We start from the raw sequence: 19,763 nt of genomic DNA on the forward strand, positions 1-19,763 counted from the left end.
CCAGGAGGAATAACAGGGCCGCCGCCAGGACGCAATCCTGCGTTCGGCGGTCCTGAGATGTTTAAAGCACAAGCAACTTACCTCACTATAGGTTGAAGAAGTGTGGATAGTTTGGCGTTTGTAACCCCAAAACTGTAGGAGGAGCAGCGTATAGAAAAAGGGAGGGCGGAGAAGAAGAAGAAAACAGAATAATAAGCTGAAACAATCGAATAACAGTAAGTTGGCTTTTTCAAGCCAACATAATTATTATTTATATTGAAAAGAACACACAAAAGCATTTACCAGCAGTGATGGCCAGTTCGCAGTGTTCGTCGGCGAACACCGCGAACTGGCCATCACTGTTTACCAGCACTCTTGATGTATCCTGAGGATACAAGGCCACCAATATTAAAATCCCAGAAAGCCGTTTTTAATTATTTTGCTTCATGGATAATTTTTCACGCTTTTCACATACGCAAAAGGTATATATATAAAGTAAATTTTATATACCCTTATATTTTCAGAAAATGGACACCTAAAACATTGTGGAAATGCTAGCCAATACTTAACACTCTACATTTTTATACACTAGAAAAGTTGAAACAAATCTGCATTGTGTGAACATACCCTAAGGGTCCTGGCACACAGCGCTGTTCTGACATGCATTCAGGATGCAGTTTTTTATTGTAGGTAGCTGAAATTAATTAAAGGGGTTATCCGATCCTATAAAAAGCACCCCAATATGCCAGGCCCCCCACACTGAATATACGGTGATGGGGACAAGCTTCCCTAGCGTCACCCACCATGCTAGAGAGGCTCGTACCCATCCCCGCCTGCCATTGGCTGCTCCCCCCGACACCGGATATTTTCATCCGCGTACAGTGAGAAGCAGCAGCGGCAGTGCGGGTACCAGGAGCGGCGCAGGGACCCAGGTGAGTATATTCAGTGTGGGAGGCCCGGCATATTGGGGGGCTTTTTATAGGATTGGATAACCCCTTTATATCATTTGTTCTATGCAGATCACCAGGGTTTAACGAGGCTGCTAAACTGGCTAAATTGAAAACTGCATCCTGAATGCATGTCAGAACTGCACCGTGTGCCAGGACCCTTTGAGCCAACCAGGCCAGAAGTAGATCCAGCATAGAAGATAATGAAAAGCTCATCAATCACCCATTAACCCCAAAACAGCTGTCTGCAAATGAGTTGCTGGCTTATTTAATATCTGAGTCATGTCTCAAGGCCTGTTTAAAGGGTCAAACTGACTTATAGGATAGCTGCCTTACATCTGGTGGCAGTAGAAGCAGAGCTTATTAAGAGCTCCTTTGCATCCCTTTCTTCACTGATTTTTCTCAGCCACTGAATTCTTGGATTTTACTGCCCACTTCTTTCTGTTCCAAGTGGCCTTTCGTTTCTTTTTTCTTTTCTTTTTTTTTGCAGAACAGTTGATTGGTGGGGGTTCAGGTTTTCAGACCACTGACAATCAGATATTTATTGCTTATCCTAAGTATATGCCATGATTATAAAAGGAGTGGACAATTTCTATATGAGTCTATCTCTTTATATGTAAAGCAGCCCCATGCCTTTATGCCTCCTCTACCAAATTTTACAGTGTGCACAATGCATTCCATCCAGATCCTAAAAATGGTGAACATTATCCAGCACTCCACAGAACATGTTTCTACTGTTCCAGATTCCAGCAGTAAACATTTGTACATGTATTATGGCAACTATATAAAAATGTGGACCTCTAATTTGTCAACATATTAAATTATTTACCTTTTAAAAATTTATATGCATTGTTTATTTAACTTTAATTGTTTTTCAGAGACCTCAGGATGGTTCTTTATCAAAACAAGCTACTGGGGTCTTACAGTTAAAAATGTAAGTTTATCTAATCTGTCTCATAAGAATATTTCTATTCCAGTGAAGTGAAATATTTAGAAACAATTGTGTATGTATTTTACATTTTTCATTACTTTTCTCTTTATCATTAAAAACCGTACAACAAAGAGGTTTTATTAACATTAAAAGCAATAGAGCAAAGTCGTGGACAACAGCAAAGTGTCGTCGGAATATGACACTACTTAAAGGGGTTTTTCGGTTTGCATCAGCATCCTTTAAAATAAGCATTTATGAAAGAACCTGTAATTTTGCAATATATTTCTTTTACCGTTATTGCTCCTGTCTGTCCTGAATAAAAAGCATGGGAAAAATGAACATGAAGCAAGCATGAGTATGTGCACAGTATGCAGATAAAGCATCATACTGTATATAGTTCTTTGCAGCTGTACAGTATACAAATGCGGTAGCATACGGTATATAGTTCTTTTAAAGGGGTTGTCCGGGTTCAGAGCTGAACCCGGACATACCTCCATTTTCACCCCGGCAGCCCCTCTGACATGAGCATCGGAGCTGTTCATGCTCCGATGCTCTCCTTTTCCCTGCAGGGTTTCTGGCAGCCCCATGTAGAGCCCCGGTACGTCACCAGATCACCGGAAGCTTCCGCCCGACAGTGTGTTACTGAGAACAAAAGAGCCCGTGCCCTTCGCAATTTAGCGCAGTGCAAGGGAGTGCATCGGAGCATGAGATGCTCCAATGCTAGCCTCAGGGGGGCTGCCTGGGTGAAAATAAGGGTATATCCGGTTCAGTTCTGAACCCAGATAACCCCTTTAAGCATCATAAGGTATAACGCATCATAAGGTCTATAGTTCTTTGCAGCTGTACAGCATACAGATAATGTATCATATGGTATATACTGAAGTTCTTTGCTGCAATATAGTATACACATACAAATATGGAGAAATCCAGCAACCTTAACCCCTTAGTGACCACCCATATGCCTTTTTATATCGGTCACTAAGGGGCCGATGTGTGTGAAGTCTGCCTGGGGTCTGATGTTGTCACGGCCTTTGGTTTGCGCTGTGGCACTGTTGCCACACTTGCGGTTGCCCGCGGCAATGTATTGCTGTGAGAGCATGCAGTGGCAGTGTCTCGGCCTTCTGGGTGTTTGCCGTGACATGGTTGCCACACATGCTGTTGCCTGGGGTAACGTGTGGCTTAGTATGCTGGTGTGAGCACTTCACCTTTCACTAGCTAGCCTCCTTCTGTCTGGTGCTGTAAGGGTTAACTCCCTGACTGGGTGTGGTCACTTGTGCTTCTTATACCTGTGGCTTTAGGTCAGGAGTCATGGATACTCCAGCCTGGGTGTGTGCTGGAGTTATGCTCTGTCTGGTTGTTCCATCTGTCCAGTGAGGGCCACCCTTGTGGTCATCAATGTTATCCCGGTGTCTCTTTCCCTTCCTGTCCTTATTTGTATGGAGTGGGTTATGTACAGGGTGTTTGTATGTCTAGCTTGGTGTTACATGTCTGGTGGTGTTTGGTGTCATGTTTACTAGACATTCCCCTGTCTCATGTCATTGCAGCTATGGTGTCCTGCGTTCCTGTGTGATTTGTGGTGTGTGCTGTGTCCTTAATGTTGGTGTGGACACTAGCACTTGTGCACGGGTTCCAGTCAGTGTGTCTGTGGCAGGTAAGTGTGTTATTGGTTTCGCTGATCTGCCATCTCCATATGCTGTATGTGTTCCCCTCTCCTTGCAGCTTGGCCGGTGGAGACTCCTGTTCGTCCGTGTTGTGGAGGAACAGGTCGTCTTTACCCTGCTCCTAGTCCAGGGATTTCCTGAGGGTTAGTAGGGCCCCGAGGTTCCGGAGTATGAGCCCTCCTACCTTCTGGGTTGGCTCATACGGTTAGGAGTAAGGGCCAGAATTAGGGACGCTGTAGGAGGTGACCTGCTCCCTTATTCCTCCTCCTGGCCTTGTTTCTTCCAAGTTGCCTCCTCACCGCACGGTGGGGGGTTTCCCCCACTCCCGCCGTGACAGATGTAGGCCCCAGACCAGCCTTGAGTAATTTACAGCAGGCTGTGCTTCTCTGGCGCAGCCTGCTGGTCAATGTCAGAATAGCATTGCCAATAAAATGCAATGCACTACAGGGATAGTTCATTGCATTTTAAAAGCAATCAAAAAGTTCTGTTATAGTCCCCTTGTGGGACTATAAAGTGGTAAAAATAAACTCATTTATTCAATAAAAAAAATCCCATTAAAAAAAATTACGCTTTTTTCCATTAAAATTACGCTTTTCAATAAAAAAAATTGCAAAAAAAACTCCCGATATGTTTGCTATTGCCAAGTCCGTAATGACCCGGACTACATAAATATCGCGTAAATTATCCCCTAGGGTGAACGCCGTAAAAAAAAAAAAAAAAAAATGAATTGTTAATTTATTCTTGGTTACATCGAAAAAAAACGTAATAACAAGCGATCAAAAAGCGCAGTTTACTCCAAAATGATACCAATGAAAAATACAAGTCGTCCCCCAAAAATCAAGCCCTCACACAACTCCATATAAATAAAAATAAAAAGGTTATGGGTTTTGGGAAGTGGCAATGCAAAAACATTTTTTTCTTTAAAAAAAAGGGGTTTTATCGCAAAAAAAGTAGTAGTAAAACGTAAAAAAAACCTGTGTATTTGGTATCACTGTAATTGTACTGACCCAGAGAATAAAGATGTTATGTTATTTATACCGAAAAATGAACGCCGTAAGATTTATAACGTAAAAACACAGTGGCAGTATTGCTGTTTTTCCCATCTCCCTCCCAGAAAGAGTTACTAAAAGTTAATCAGAAAGTTGTGTATCCCAAAATGGTGTCATTAAAAACTACAACTTATCCCGCAAAAAGCAAGCCCTCATAAAGCTATATAGATGGAAAAAGAAAAAAAGTTATATCTCTTGGAACGCGACGATGGGAAAAAAAAATGAAAAACGCTTTGTCAGTAAGACCCAAAACAGGTTGTTCACTAAGGGGTTAGAAATCGGTAGCTTTTTTATTCAAAAATATAAAAGCCATATACACAGGTAATAGCATCTACGCGTTTCAGGTCATTAAATTAAGACCCTTACTCATGACATAATGCTGGTATCACAATAGGCAGGTTTCACAGGATAAATTCATCATGTCAAGGTGCTGATAATAGTTGGTGATATGGCTTAAAAATACAGGGCTGAATCATCTGATGTTCAAGAAGTTACCGTAGGAAATATGAAGGTAAGGACATAGAATGCAAAAAAAGATCCAGACTTAGATTCCAATAGAAGAATAAGTCTAGCATACGCAGGCCCTAATGATGCCATGAACACACTTACCTAATGCCGCTAGTGTTGAGGGGTAAGGTGAGAAAGGTAACAGCGCTGTAGGTAAGCAGTGTATGAAGGAAAAGGCGCTAAAGAATGCCATAAGGAGGTTGTTTAAATGCTGCCCAATCCCGTGTCACTCGATAGGACGCATGTCCGTTGGTGCTACATCCTGTGCCGGAAGTTGGATAGCGGTGGAACGCTGTATGTGAGTCTCCTCCATGTATGCGTGCCATCAGCCGGAAGTAATGCGGCTGGTGGCGTGTAGACTAGGTGAGGCTTGGTGCCAAACTGCGGAAATGAGGGCGATTGTAGGCTTGTCTGTCAATTTGTAGAGTTATGGGCAAGTGTAATAAATTAATACTATGAATAACTTGTGAGTGAGTGACAGATATAATGTAAAGGTGCCAAAAGAATGAGATATGACTGAAGGGCGGAGTCAATAGGAGTTAGGCTGGGTTCACACTTGAGCGTTTTACAGCGCGTTCAAACGCGCTGTAAAACGCTCAACACATGAAAACCAATGCTTCCCTATGGCCCTGGTTCTCACTTGAGCGTTTTACAGCGCGTTTGAACGCGCTGAAAAACGCCCTACGCTCAAACAAGTTCTTGAGCTTCTTTGGGGCGTTTTGACACGCGTTTGTGGCCATAGGACACTGCAGTCAATCACACAAACGCGCGTCAAACGCGCGTTTACTATTGCAAAAAACGCGCATAAAAACGCGCGACAAAAACGCGCGTTAAACGCGCATATCAAATACGCTCAGGTCTGAACCCAGCCTAATAGAAGGAAAATGATAAATTGGAATGATAGAAAAGTAGAAAAATTAGAAAAGACAGTGAGAAAATAGAAATAAATTGACAGTGAAGGAGAAAAGAAAGATATGATGAGGAAAGAGGAAGAAGAAGTGAAAAAGAAAAGGAGAAAGGAAATAAATCCCCTTTTCACACGGACGAGATTTCCGTGCGGGTGCAATGCGTGAGGTAAACGCATTGCACCCGCACTGAATCCGGACCCATTCACTTCAATGGGGCTGTGTATATGAGTGGTGATTTTCACGCATCACTGGTGCGTTGCGTGAAAATCGCAGCAGGCTCTATATTGTGTGTTTTTCACGCAACGCAGGCCCCATATAAGTGAATGGGGCTGCGTGAAAATCGCAAGCAAATGCGGATGCGGTGCGATTTTCACGCATGGTTGCTAGGAGATGATCGGGATGGGGACCCAATCGTTATTATTTTCCCTTATTACATGGTTATAAGAGAAAATAATAGCATTCTTAATACAGAATGCTTAGTAAAATAGTGATGGAGGGGTTAAAAAATAAAAAACATCTACGCGATCAAGTGGATGGGGTGAGTTAAATTTGTTTATTATTTTTAACCCCTCAATAGACATTTTACTAAGCATTCTGTTTTAAGAATGCTATTATTTTTTCTGATAACAATGTTATAAGGGAAAACCGAACTTCTGTGAAGAAGTTCCGGTCTGGGTACCAAGCATGCCGATTTTTCTCACGTGCGTGCAAAACGCATTAAAACGCTTTGCACTCATGCAGAAAAATCGCACATTTTCCCGCAACGCACCCGCAATGCCCATGTGAAAGAGGCCTAAGAGAGAAAATAACCCAGGTTATACCAGCCCAGGTTATACCCAGGTTATACCAGCATGGTTCATATCACTATATACAAGGGCCCTGATTTATCATATCTTCACTCCAGAATTCTGGAGGAAAGAAGGTTTGTACACAAACATAGAAAAGGATTCTTTACGGTAAGAGCAGTGAGACTATGGAACGCTCTGCCTGAGGAGGTGGTGATGGTGAGTACAATAAAGGAGTTCAAGAGGGGCCTGGATGTATTTCTGGAGCGTAATAATATTACAGGCTATGGCTACTAGAGAGGGGTCATTGATCCAGGGAGTTATTCTGATTGCCTGATTGGAGTCGGGAAGGGATTTTTTATTCCCCTAAAGTGGGGGAAATTGGCTTCTACCTCACAGGTTTTTTTTTGCCTTCCTCTGGATCAACTTACAGGATAACAGGCTGAACTGGATGGACAAATGTCTTTTTTCGGCCTTATGTACTATGTTACTATGTAATATTCAATATGATATAAGCCATAATGGAAATGCTTTAATAATGCAAAAACAATAGTTCATGCCCAGAGGGAATGAAGTATTTAAATAAAAAATTCAAAAAGCCTCTCTTTCTAACAATAATTTTTGTAGGTCCCCTCCTCTTTTGTTTAATTTGACACGTTCTATACCCATGACTTTCATATAATACATATTACCGTTATGGTGTTCTAAAAAATGTCTCGAAGCACCTGACATGTTCCAATTGGTATGCTCCAAAAGCGTTTTTCTTTTTTTTTTTTCTTTTAGTGTTACCCACATATTGTAATTGGCAAGCTGTGCAAATGATCATGTAGATGACTATTACAATTATAATCTTTAATAGAAAGTGTCTTGTTTCCTTATGTACTGGGGAACTGTTTACCTTTTTGCACATACATACAGGTTTTGCACAGATGAGAACCACATGGAAAAAAGCCCCTGTGTTCCAACCAGGTGGTCTACATACATGCGGTTCTTAATTGACTGGGTGCAACTATTTGTTTTAATTTTGGAGCTTTTTTGTATACTACCTTGCAGCCATCTGCTAAAATGTGTTGCAATTTATCATCCTCATGTTGTATGGGCAGATACTTGTAAATTGCTTTGCTCATTTGAAAGAAAATTTGACTACGGTATAAGGTCAGGATGTTTCAAAATAATGAGATCTGCACACCCTCCAGTGGTGGTTGCTCATAGTGGGCAAGAGTCAATCCGTCATAGAAAGGAAGATCTATGGCACACAAAAGGATCCAGACGAGCCCGCTCCTCACATGGGCCAGATCCCTTGACAAAGGTCGTTATTGACCTAAACTTTGGGACTTTCTTTGATGGCCCCATATATTGTTACATATTCTGGATGGAAAGGAAACACAAAATGGTGTTATTGCACAAATATGTATTAAAGCATCACTTGAAAAAAAATTCTTTAGTGTGCCATAGATCTTCCTTTCTATGTAAGGTCAGGATGGGCATATTTTTAACCCCTTCCCGACCTTTGACGTACTGTTACGTCATGGGAACCACTGAATTCCCGCAATTTGACGTAATAGTACGTCATAGTGATCGCGCGGGCACCGGAGCGGTGCGCGCGCGATCAATGCAGGGGCCCGGCAGTCAGTGGTAGCCGGGCCCCTGCTTTATCCACCGGCATCACTGTAAAAGCCGATGCCGCCGGATTAACCTCTTCTATGCCGCAGTCCGCACTGACCGCGACATAGAAGAGGCTTGTGTTTGTGTCGGGTCCCCGCCACTGCTGTGGCGGGGACCCGATGTGACACAAGGCAGCCCGATGCCGTGCAGAGGCTGCCCAATGCCTTGCACGGCATCGGGAACTGCCTTCTACGAGAGCCGAGGAGATCCAGCCTCAGGCCTGGTCTCCTAGGCAACCTGCTAGTGTATGACTCAGTGTCATACACTAACAGGCAATGCATTACAATACAGATGTATTGTAATGCATTGCAGAGGGGATCAGACCCCCAAAATGAATGTCATAAATAAAGTAAAGTAAAAAAAAAAGTGTTTTTAATAAAATTAATAAAGTAATAAAATTAATAAAGTAAAAAAGAAAAAAAAACACCCCTTTCCCCTTATTTTATAATAAAAAACTGAAAAAACCAAACAAAACCCACACATATTAGGTATCGCCGTGTCCGTAATGACCGGCTCTATAAATATATCACATGATCCACCCTGTCCAATAAACACCATAAAAAATAAAAACAGAGCAAAAAAAAACTATTTTTGTCACCTTACATCACAAAAAGTGCAACACCAAACGATCAAAAAGGCGTATGCCCCCCAAAATGGTATCAATAAAACCGTCACCTCATCCCGCAAGAAATGAGCCCCTACCTAAGACAATCGCCCAAAAAATAAAAAAAAATTATAGTTCTCAGAACATGAAGACACTAAAACATCATTTTTTTTTGTTTCAACTGCAATAACAAAACCCCAAAAACTGCTAAAGTGAAATACATAAAAAAATATATACATATTAGGTATCCGTCCGTAACAACCAGCTCTATAAAATATTTCATCACCTAACCACTGAACACTGTAAAAAAAAGAAAAAAAAACCTGTGTAAAAAAAAGCCATTTTTGTCACATTACATTCAAAAATGCTATTATTGTGTAAAACTTAAATAAATTAAAAAAAAAGTAGACATATTCGGTATTGCCACGTGCATAACTATCTGCTCTATAAAAAAGTCACATGACCTAATCCCTCAGGTAAACGCTGTAAAAATAAAAAATAAAAACGGTGCTAAAACATCCATTTTTTTGTTACCTTGCCTCACAAAAAACATAATATAGAGCAATAAAAAATCATATGTACCCTAAAATAGTATCAATAAAACTAGCACCTTATCCTGTAGTTTCCAAAATGTGGTCACTTTTTTGAGTTTCTACTGTAGGGGTGCATCAGGGGGGCTTCAAATGGGACATGGTGTCAAAAAACCAGTCCAGCAAAATTCTGCCTTCCAAAAACCGTATGGCATTCCTTTCCTTCTGCGCCCTGCCGTGTGCCAGTATAGCGGTTTACGACCACATATGGGGTGTTTCTGTAAACTACAGAATCAGAGCCATAAATATTGAGTTTTGTTTGGCTGTTAACCCTTGCTTTGTAACTGGAAAAAAATTATTAAAATGGAAAATCTGTCAAAAAAGTTAAATTTTGAAATTGTATCTCTATTTTCCATTAATTCTTGTGGAACACCTAGAGGGTGCCTCAAATGGCATGGACTGCACTTTCTCCAGACCTAAATCTCATTGAAAACCTGCATGAACAACACAGACCTAATTTCATCTTCATGGATAACAATGCACCATCAAGGTCACATCATTAGGGAATGGCTGTTGGAGACTGGGGTACCTCAAGTGGAGGCGCCTGCTGTGTGGGGCTGCCCTTCGAGAAGAGTGGGATGCCATGCCTCAGCAGACAATAAGTCGACTTGTGAACAGCATGAGACCTCATTGTCAAGCTGTAATTAATGCTCTAGGCCACAGGAGAGACATTAACATTTTTTGTGGGGGTATGCCCACCACTGTTGTTGGCTTTTGTTTCAATAAGTTGTTTGAGATGAGAAAATTGCCATTGCATTTTTCTACTTAAATGCCCTACTTTCATGATATAATATCAATGTAGTGTGAACTTTTAGCATTTTCCATAAATTTCACCTGAAAGTCAAATATCCCTAACTTTGTGGACTTGTGTGGACTTGTGTGGACTTAGTTTGATAAATCTCTGCCAACATGTATTTTTTCCCGCATGGTGCACACTGCAATAACAAAACCCCAAAAGCTATTTATCTTTCTTCCCAAGAAGCGAAATAAGTGATCAAATAGTTGTATGTACTCCAAAATAGAACCATTGATGAAGGCAACGCATCTCACAAACTTTTTTCCCTCCACACAGCTCAGTTGAGAGTAAAGTAAATATATGGGTCTCAGAAAATAGCTGTACTGGTACCCCAGGGGCTGTTCAATAGCAACTTGGCGCCCGTAAACCAATCCATTAAAATCTGCGCTGCAAGAGCCAAAAGGTGGTCTTTCCCTTCTGAACAATTTACATCCAAATTAATGGCATTTCAGTCCCAAGTAGAACCCACCTAACAATTTAAAGGGTGTAGTATGTCTCAAATGGCAGCTGGAATTGGGCACAACATATTGGCCACTGAAATGCTATATCTGTGGAAAACTTGCAATTTTAATTTTTCACGGTCCCATGCTCATTAATTTCGACAAAACACCTAGGAGGTCAAAATGCTCACTCCACCCCTTAATAAATACCTTGAGGAGTGTAGTTCCGGATATTGTCACTTCTCAGGGTTTCTATGTATTATTTCACCCCAGAGCCTCTACAGTTGTCAGCACAAGACGCATAAATCACGAAATTGGACCTCAAATATGCATGGTGTTCATTTACTACTGAGCCCTGGTCTCAGGCAAAATATTAGGGCCACATGTAGGGTGTTTATAAAACCAGGAAGAACGGCATAATAATAAGAGGGCTTTATTTTCACACTAGTACAAAATCGGCACAACATATTGTGAATGGCATATCTGTGTACAAATTGCAATTTTCACTTTACACAATCTGCTGTGAATTTTTGCCAGACACCTGTTGGGTCAAAATGCTCACTACATCCCTTGATAAATTCTATGAGGGATGTTGTTTCTAAAATGGGGTCACTTCTTGTGGGTGTCTTTTTTTATATTTCACCTCAGAGCATCTGCAAATGTCGGCCAGTGCTGCATAAATCGCCAAACTAGGCCTTCAGATTCACATGGTGCTTTATCTCTTCTGAGCCCTATTGTGTGTCCATACAGCAGTTTGCGACCACATATGGGGTGTTTCCGTATAAGGAGAAAATGGATAACAGATTTTGGGATGCATTACATCCGGTTACACCTTGTGAAAATGAAAAAAAATTGGGCTAAAGAAACATTTCCTTGTAAAATATGTAATTTAGCATTTTCATGGTCAAGTGTTTCTAAATTCTATGAAACTCAAGTTGGGCCAAAGCACTCACTACAGCCCATTAAAAATTCCATGTGGGGTTTAGTTTGCAAAATGGGGTAAATTTACATAGTAACATAGTTTATAAGGTTGAAAAAAAACATCTGTCCATCCAGTTCAGCCTGTTATCCTGCAAGTTGATCCAGAGAAAGGCAAAAAAAAAAAACCTGTGCGGAAGAAGCCAATTTTCCATACTTAAGGGGAAAAAAATTCCTTCCCGACTCCTATCAGGCAAGCAGAATAACTCCCTGGAACAATGACCCATCTCTAGTAACTATAACCTGCAATATTATTACACTCCAGAAATACATCCAGGTCCCTCTTGAACTATTTTAGTGAATTCACCATCACCACCTCCTTAGGCAGAGAGTTCCATAGTCTCACTGCTCTTACCGTAAAGAATCCTCTTCTATGTTTGTGTTCAGATCATGTTCCCTCGTCACAGTCATAGTCCTGGGGATAAATAGATGATGGGAGATATATCTGCACTGACTCCTGATATATTTATACATAGTTATTAGATCTCCCCTTAGTCGTCTTTTTTTCTAAAGTGAATAACCCTAATTTTGATCATCTTTCTGGGTACTGTAGTCCACCCATTCCAGTTATTTATTACATTAGTTGCCCTTCTCTCAACACTCTCTAGCTCTGCCTTGTTCACAGGAGCCCAAAACTGTACACCGTACTCCATGTGTGGCCTGGTGATTTGTAAAGTGGCAGCACTATGTTCTCATCACATGCATATATGCCCCTTTTGATGTAACCCATAATATTATTTGCTTTGGCAGCAGCTGCCCGACACTGGTTTATTTTTCTTTCCACTAAAATTCCTAAGTCCTTTTCCATGTCAGTGTTACCCAGTGTTTTACCATTTTATATTCTAGGGATTTGCTCTGGTAGGCAGGGTAAGCGGACACAATACAGAGGCAAGACCATGGTTGAAAAAACAAACGTCCAGTGTTTATTCACACAGAGAAGACAGAATAGAAAAACAATGCTTTACAGTGTCCTGCTGTTAGTTCACACAGCAAGAGTTCCCAAAATAACATAAATCACCTGGCAGACCACAGCAGGCTTTAGGGCGCCTGACTCCCAGCAGGCGGCTCTCATGCAGCTCTCAGCCTTGCAGTATGGCGGATCTCCTCAGCTCCCAAAAAAACACAGAGCTCCCACATCTCCACTATCACTTGGAGGATCATACCACACCCAGCTGAGCTGCTGGCTGGGTTTTTAAACCCAGCCCAAAACCTGGCCTGGACGTGGGGAACAGCCACACACCCTGCTCTTTGGCTGCTCCTAATAAGAACCGGCCTGGATTGGCTTTACAGCCACACTAAGTAAAACTGTCAGCGAGCACTAGCTGCCGCGGACACACAAAATTACCGGTTCTGATCTCACCGAGGCCAGGAACCTCGTCAATGACGGACCTTTGCGCCTTCCTACATACCTCCCCCCTTTGTTCAACCCTGAGGGGGTGAATACACGCCAGACAGTGTACTCGGGACAGGGCATCCGCGTTTCCCTGTAACCAGCCTGCCCTGTGTTCTACTGTGAACTTAAAGTTTTGCAGAGACGAGAACTACCTGGTGACCCGAGCATTCCTCTCTTTGGCCTGGCTCATCCACTTGAGAGGGGAGTGATCGGTCACCAGACCGAACTTCCTCCCCAACAGATAATAGTGGAGAGACTCGAGTGCCCACTTGATGGCCAGGCACTCTCTCTCCACTACACTGTACCGGGTCTCCGCTGGAGTGAGCTTACGGCTGAGGAAGACAACGGGATGCTCCTCCCCGTTGACTTCCTGAGACAGTACCGCACCGTGGCCTACTTCGGAGGCATCAGTCTGTACCACAAATTCCCTCTTGAAGTCGGGCGTCACCAAAACCGGGAACCCACACAGGGCCGACTTCAAAGCGCAGAAAGCCTCTTCCGCCTAGTCATTCTACTATTCGGACTATCACGGACTTCCGTCCCTTTAAGAGCCCTGTCAATGGAGCCGCTAAAGTGGCAAAACGGGGGACAAACCTCATGTAATAGCCCACCATTCCCAGGAACGACTTTACTTGTCTAGAGGTGGCAGGTCGGGGCCAATTCCGTATCAACTCTATTTTGTTTACTTGGACGTTTGATGACTCCGGCCCAATGACATACCCAAGGTATTTAGTCTCCTCTAACCCTATGGCACATTTCTTTGGGTTAGCTGTTAATCCCGCCTTTCGAAGGGAGTCCACTACGGCCTGTACTTTGGGCAGATGACTTTCCCAGTCGTTACTGTGAATGATAATATCGCCCAGGTAAGCCGAGGCGTACCGCCGATGTGGACGAAATACAATATCCATTAGACGTTGGAAAGTGGCGGGGGCGCCATGCAGGCCAAAGGGTAACACCTTATATTGGTACAGCCCCTCTGGTGTAATGAAGGCAGTTTTCTCTTTGGCAGCCTCCGTCAAGGGTACCTGCCAGTACCCTTTGGTGAGGTCCAAAACAGAAAAATACCTGGCTTGGCCTAACCTCTCAATATGCATCAAACTTAGATATATCGTTTAATTTCCGAAAATCTTACAAAATCGTAACATCCTGTCTGGCTTGGGAATTAAGACTATAGGACTGGCCCACTCACTTTTAGACTCCTCAATGGCGTCAAGCCGCAACATGAGCTGCACTTCCCCCAAGATGGCTTTTCGCCGAGCCTCGGGTACCCGGTATGACTTTAACCGGACTTTTGCCTGAGGCTCAGTGACAATGTCATGTTGGATTACGGAAGTGCGTCCAGGGAGGTCTGAGAACACATCCATGTTCCGACTAATGAACTCCCTGGTTTCCTCAGCCTGTTTAGAAGAGAGGCTGTCAGCAATTTTTATTGTGGCAACCGCTTCCTTTGCATCAGACAGAGGACCCGGAACCTCTTGCCCTAGAAAGCCCGGCCGCGGGCTGTCTTCCGTACAGGTTTCCCTATCCTTCCAAGGTTTTAGTAAATTAACATAGTAAACCTGCTCCGGTTTTCGCCTCCCCGGCTGGTGTGCTTTGTGATTTACCTCTCCAATTTTTTGACGTACCTCGTAGGGCCCCTGCCACCTGACTAGGAACTTACTGTCCATGGTCGGCAACAAAACCAAAACCCGATCACCCGGGTTAAAGATCCGGACCCGGGCCTGCCGATTATAGATCCGACTCTGAGGTCGCTGAGCGGCCTCCATATGCTCCCTGACAAGAGGCAAAACGGTCTCTATCCGCTCTTGCATCTTGGTAACATATTCAAGGACGCTTTTATGCGGAGTCGGTTGTTGTTCCCATGCCTCTTTGGCTACGTCCAACAAACCACAAGGATGTCTGCCATATAGCAATTCGAAGGGCGAGAACCCAATAGAGCCCTGAGGCACCTCTCGCACTGCGAACATGAGATAGGGCAGAAGAAGGTCCAAATCTTTTCCATCTTTGGACACCACCCTTTTTAACATGGTTTTCAGAGTTTTGTTAAACCTTTCAACCAGTCCGTCCGTTTGTGGATGGTACACGGACGTGCGTAACTGTTTAATATGCAGTAACTTACAGAGTTCCCTCATGACCTTGGACATAAAAGGGGTCCCTTGGTCAGTCAGGAACTCCTCTCAGGAGAACATTTCCATTAGCTCTTTAGCTATAAGTCTCGCCGATGTATGTCACAGTGGCACTGCCTCCGGGTACCCAGTGGCGTAATCAAGGACAACCAAGATGTGTTGATGTCCCCTAGCGGACTTCGGTACTGGACCTACTAGGACCATAGCGATTCGCTCAAACGGTACCTCGATGATCGGGAGAGGCACCAAGGGACTGCAAAAAAGGTGCTGGGGGCTAGTTGCCTGGCAGGTCGGTCAAGACTTACAGAACTCGTCCACCTCCTTAAACACACTGGGCCAGTAAAACCGTTGTAGTATCTGGTCCTGTGTTTTCTGCATTCCCAGATGACCCCAGAGAACATGCTGGTGGGCTAACTCTAACACGAGTTTGCGATACGCCTGGGGCACCACCAACTGTTCAATGGATTCACCTCGCAGCCGATTTACCCGATACAACATATCCTGATGAACCACATAACGGGGAACACCGACTCTGCCCCAGGTTGTTGTGGTTCACCAGGGTTCTGGTCTCCCCCCTGAGCCGAGCCATTCTGCTAGGGTTACCCCTGTCTCATGGGTATCAGTCACTCTCGTAACCGGCCACAGTGCCAGGAAGTCTCTTCCTATTATAAGTTCATAGTGTAGATTGGTTGCGACAGCCACCTCGTGGGTCCACCTGCCGGAAACCCAGCTGCTGGCTGAGTTTTTAAACCCAGCCCAAAACCTGGCCTGGACATGGGGAACAGCCACCCAACCTGCACTTTGGCTGCTCCCAATAAGAACCAGCCGCATTGGCTTTACAGCCACACTAAGTAAAACAGTGTCGGTGAGCAATAGCTGCCGCTGCCGCACAAAATTACCTGTTCTTATCTCACCGAGGCCAGGAACCTTCGTGACACGTACCTTCCGTCCATGACTGACCCTTGCGGCTTCCTACAATATGTAAAGGTAACTTGCATTATTTCTTCCCATGTGCATAACCTTACATTTGTCAGTCTGAAACCTCATCTGCCACTTTTCTGCCCAATCCTCCAATCTATGTAAACCTGAATAAATTCTTAATTGGTAGTTGTATGAAAGAACACTATCACTGGGGCCAACTACCTAAAATATAACTTTTAATCAAAAATTGCTTAAAAATACACATATGCGTCCCTCACGTGGGGACTGATAGACATACAAAAAACACACACAGACAGAAAAAGCCAATTGAAGGACAGGGTGGGGAAGGCTGTGTATGGTGGTATTGCAGGGCCAGAACCATGAAGGTCCCTAGTATGTCCCTAAGGTGTCCCTGTGCTTGTCTCAGCCCAGAGATACACCCTGATGGTGGGAGCACTCCGTCCCCGTGCCTAACCTGCCTGTCCTTAAATTGCCCTTATCACAAGTTGACCCATATGGATGTCCGGGTCCTGCAAAAACTACTATACAAAGATATTCCGTCCTATCTGAAGATCCAGGAGGATACCTGGGTCAATCAAAAGAAGAGTCACAATTTACACAGATGATAATAAATCAGTGCTCTGAGTCTCAGTCTCGACGCGTTTCCCCTCAAAGATATGGTTCATCAGGAGACTAAAAAAGTTTCATCAAGAGACTAAAAAAGTGTATAGACGAACACGTCGCTGCCACAATTCAGCGACTGCATAACAGTGGTTTAACAATTCAGTGACTGAGTCTAAAGAAGGGTATACCCCGTGGAAAATACTTATGTATGAGAAGAAATTGTTCCGATCGAGAAGGCTTTGACCACGAATCCAGGAAACTGCAGAGGAGATTCTCCACTAGGGGTTATCCACAACGTGTCCTTAAGGCAGCATTTCAGAACGCATCTATGTGTGAACGTGACACCCTCCTGATACCGAGGGAATCAAAAGGGAAGGATGACGTCATTAGGATCATCTCAACTTTCGATACCATGAGTCAGAAGGTTAGGGGTATTATTAATAAATACTGGCCTATCCTCCTGATGGATCCGGATATATCAGACAGACTTTCCTCCCGCCCCAGTATATCATTCAGAAGGGGCCGATGCCTCTGTGATCGGCTAGTGCATAGCCATTACTCGGGACCTACCCCTAAAGGAACATGGCTAGATCGGAAGCCACTAGGTACCTTTCGCTGTGGATCCTGCCTAGACTGCAACAATATAAACAATACCAAGTTTAATGTTTGCACGGTTACGGGTAGAACTTTTGACATCCGGGATTTTATTAATTGTCGCAGCAAGGGGGTGGTTTACCTAGCCCAGTGCGCATGCCCTAAAGATTATGTTGGTAAGACCTTCAGGGAATTTCGGAAGCGTATACTTGAGCACCTGAATGATATAAGGAATAAGAAGGACACGCCCCTAGCCAATCACATGTGGGAAGTTCATGGTGGGGACCCCAGACTTCTTAGGTTTTCCGCATTGGAATTGATCAGACCCTCACCAAGGAGGGGCGACTGGGACCGCATGATCCTCCAGAAGGAGTCGGAATGGATCTTCCGGTTCCGGTCGCAATCTCCAGCGGGACTGAACGAACTACTCACGTTTTCTTGTTTCTTGTAATATACCTGGTCTCCCGGACCCCTTATCCCTACCCGCTACTTCTTCTTCATATGACAGAGCTGATTATCGACACGTGAAGTGTCATTATGTAGAATCTAGGATCAATCCATATTAGGAGGATCCGCTGATTGATTATCTTTTTATGTATCTGTTGTCTATATCCGGTGTCACCTACAGACAGGATGTATACTGATGTATGACATGCCCCAACCCCGCAGCCATTACTGTCTAGCGGAATTTGGCCCTTTTACCAGCACATGTATACCACCCCTCTTTAATGGCCCTCTGTTGGGGTAACTGCACACTACACCCCGGTACTCATTGATATTGTTTTATATAAGATGGCCGGTAGGTGTAATGCACCTCCAGTGGGTTTTGTATATTCATTACATCAGGGGAATTATGTGTATATATGTCTATATACATCTATTCACACATGTGCCTCAGCATCCCTCCCTTACTAGTTCCTTGACACGCCGGTATATGCATTCCACTAGTCCTACATTCCCTTATATGCATCTCGATAGTTAATCTAGGAAAGAACGACTGGACCTGTTCCATATCAGTGGTGGAATGCATAACCACGCCCTCTTCCATGCTGCCATGGAACGCAAACATCGCGACGTAGGCAGATCGTGAGTGGCAGGCTTAAATGGAACATTTAATCACGCCCCCCTCTATGCTGCTGTGGAACGCCGATGCCGAGGCTCGCAGCATAGTGATGATGCAGGCAGACTGCGACCGGATACCTGGGGTGGAACGCACGGCCATCTTTGAGATCCCGGCGTGCGTTCCACCAACGATCGGTCACACTCCAGCACATCTATAGGAGGCATTTTTCTTTACTGTGTAAGTGGGAGGATAGCGATCATACAGGCACGAACCTGGGTGCCTAGTATAGCTAGGTTGAATTTATCACTGAGTCCTAGGACCTGATACTGGAGCACCATAATCGCTGGGTCACATGACAAGAAGGAGGCATGGTGATTGGTGTAAGCTGGAGGGGGCCTGCTCTATCTAGGGTATAAATAGTCACACAGTTGGCCTACAACTTGGAGCCACATCTTTTTTGCTCCCTGGAGCACCCCATGCTGCTGCCCACTGTCTGCAGAGGATCTACAGGAACGGATAAGTACATCATTATTATCAGTAGTTTCCATATTGTTAAGGATAGTTTTATGCCTTAATCCTAGCAGTAGTGCCGCATGGTGGTGCTCCAGTAACTTTGGTTTTTTCATTTCATTTTTGTGGACTGTTATCACGGATCTATTTTCAACCACTGTCATGCAGTCGCTGAATTGTTAAACCACTGTTATGCAGTCGCTGAATTGTGGCAGCGACGTGTTCGTCTATACACTTTTTTAGTCTCTTGATGAAACTTTTTTAGTCTCCTGATGAACCATATCTTTGAGGGGAAACGCATCGAGACTGAGACTCAGAGCACTGATTTATTATCATCTGTGTAAATTGTGACTCTTCTTTTGATTGACCCAGGTATCCTCCTGGATCTTCAGATAGGACGGAATATCTTTGTATAGTAGTTTTTGCAGGACCCGGACATCCATATGGGTCGTCTTGTGATCAGGGCAATTTAAGGACAGGCAGGTTAGGCACGGGGACGGAGTGCTCCCACCATCAGGGTGTATCTCTGGGCTGAGACAAGCACAGGCACACCTTAGGGACATACTAGGGACCTTCATGGTTCTGGCCCTGTAATACCACCATACACAGCCTTCCCCACCCTGTCCTTCAATTGGCTTTTTCTGTCTGTGTGTGTTTTTTGTATGTTTATCAGTCCCCACGTGAGGGACGCA

General features: G+C 43.9%; 1 protein-coding gene across 2 annotated transcripts in view; it reads left to right on the forward strand.

Moving 5' to 3' along the window:
- PGAP1 (post-GPI attachment to proteins inositol deacylase 1) overlaps positions 1–19,763 on the forward strand; it is a 1,296,519-nt gene that overhangs the window by 423,586 nt on the left and 853,170 nt on the right. For both annotated transcript variants that reach the window (XM_040441657.1, XM_040441658.1), the window contains exon 9: positions 1,805–1,860. In XM_040441657.1, the coding sequence (XP_040297591.1) occupies positions 1,805–1,860 (56 nt within the window). The remainder of the gene's footprint in view (positions 1–1,804; positions 1,861–19,763) is intronic.

Source organism: Bufo bufo, chromosome 7, assembly GCF_905171765.1.
Source record: "Bufo bufo chromosome 7, aBufBuf1.1, whole genome shotgun sequence".
In the NCBI taxonomy this organism is placed as follows: Eukaryota; Metazoa; Chordata; class Amphibia; order Anura; family Bufonidae; genus Bufo; species Bufo bufo.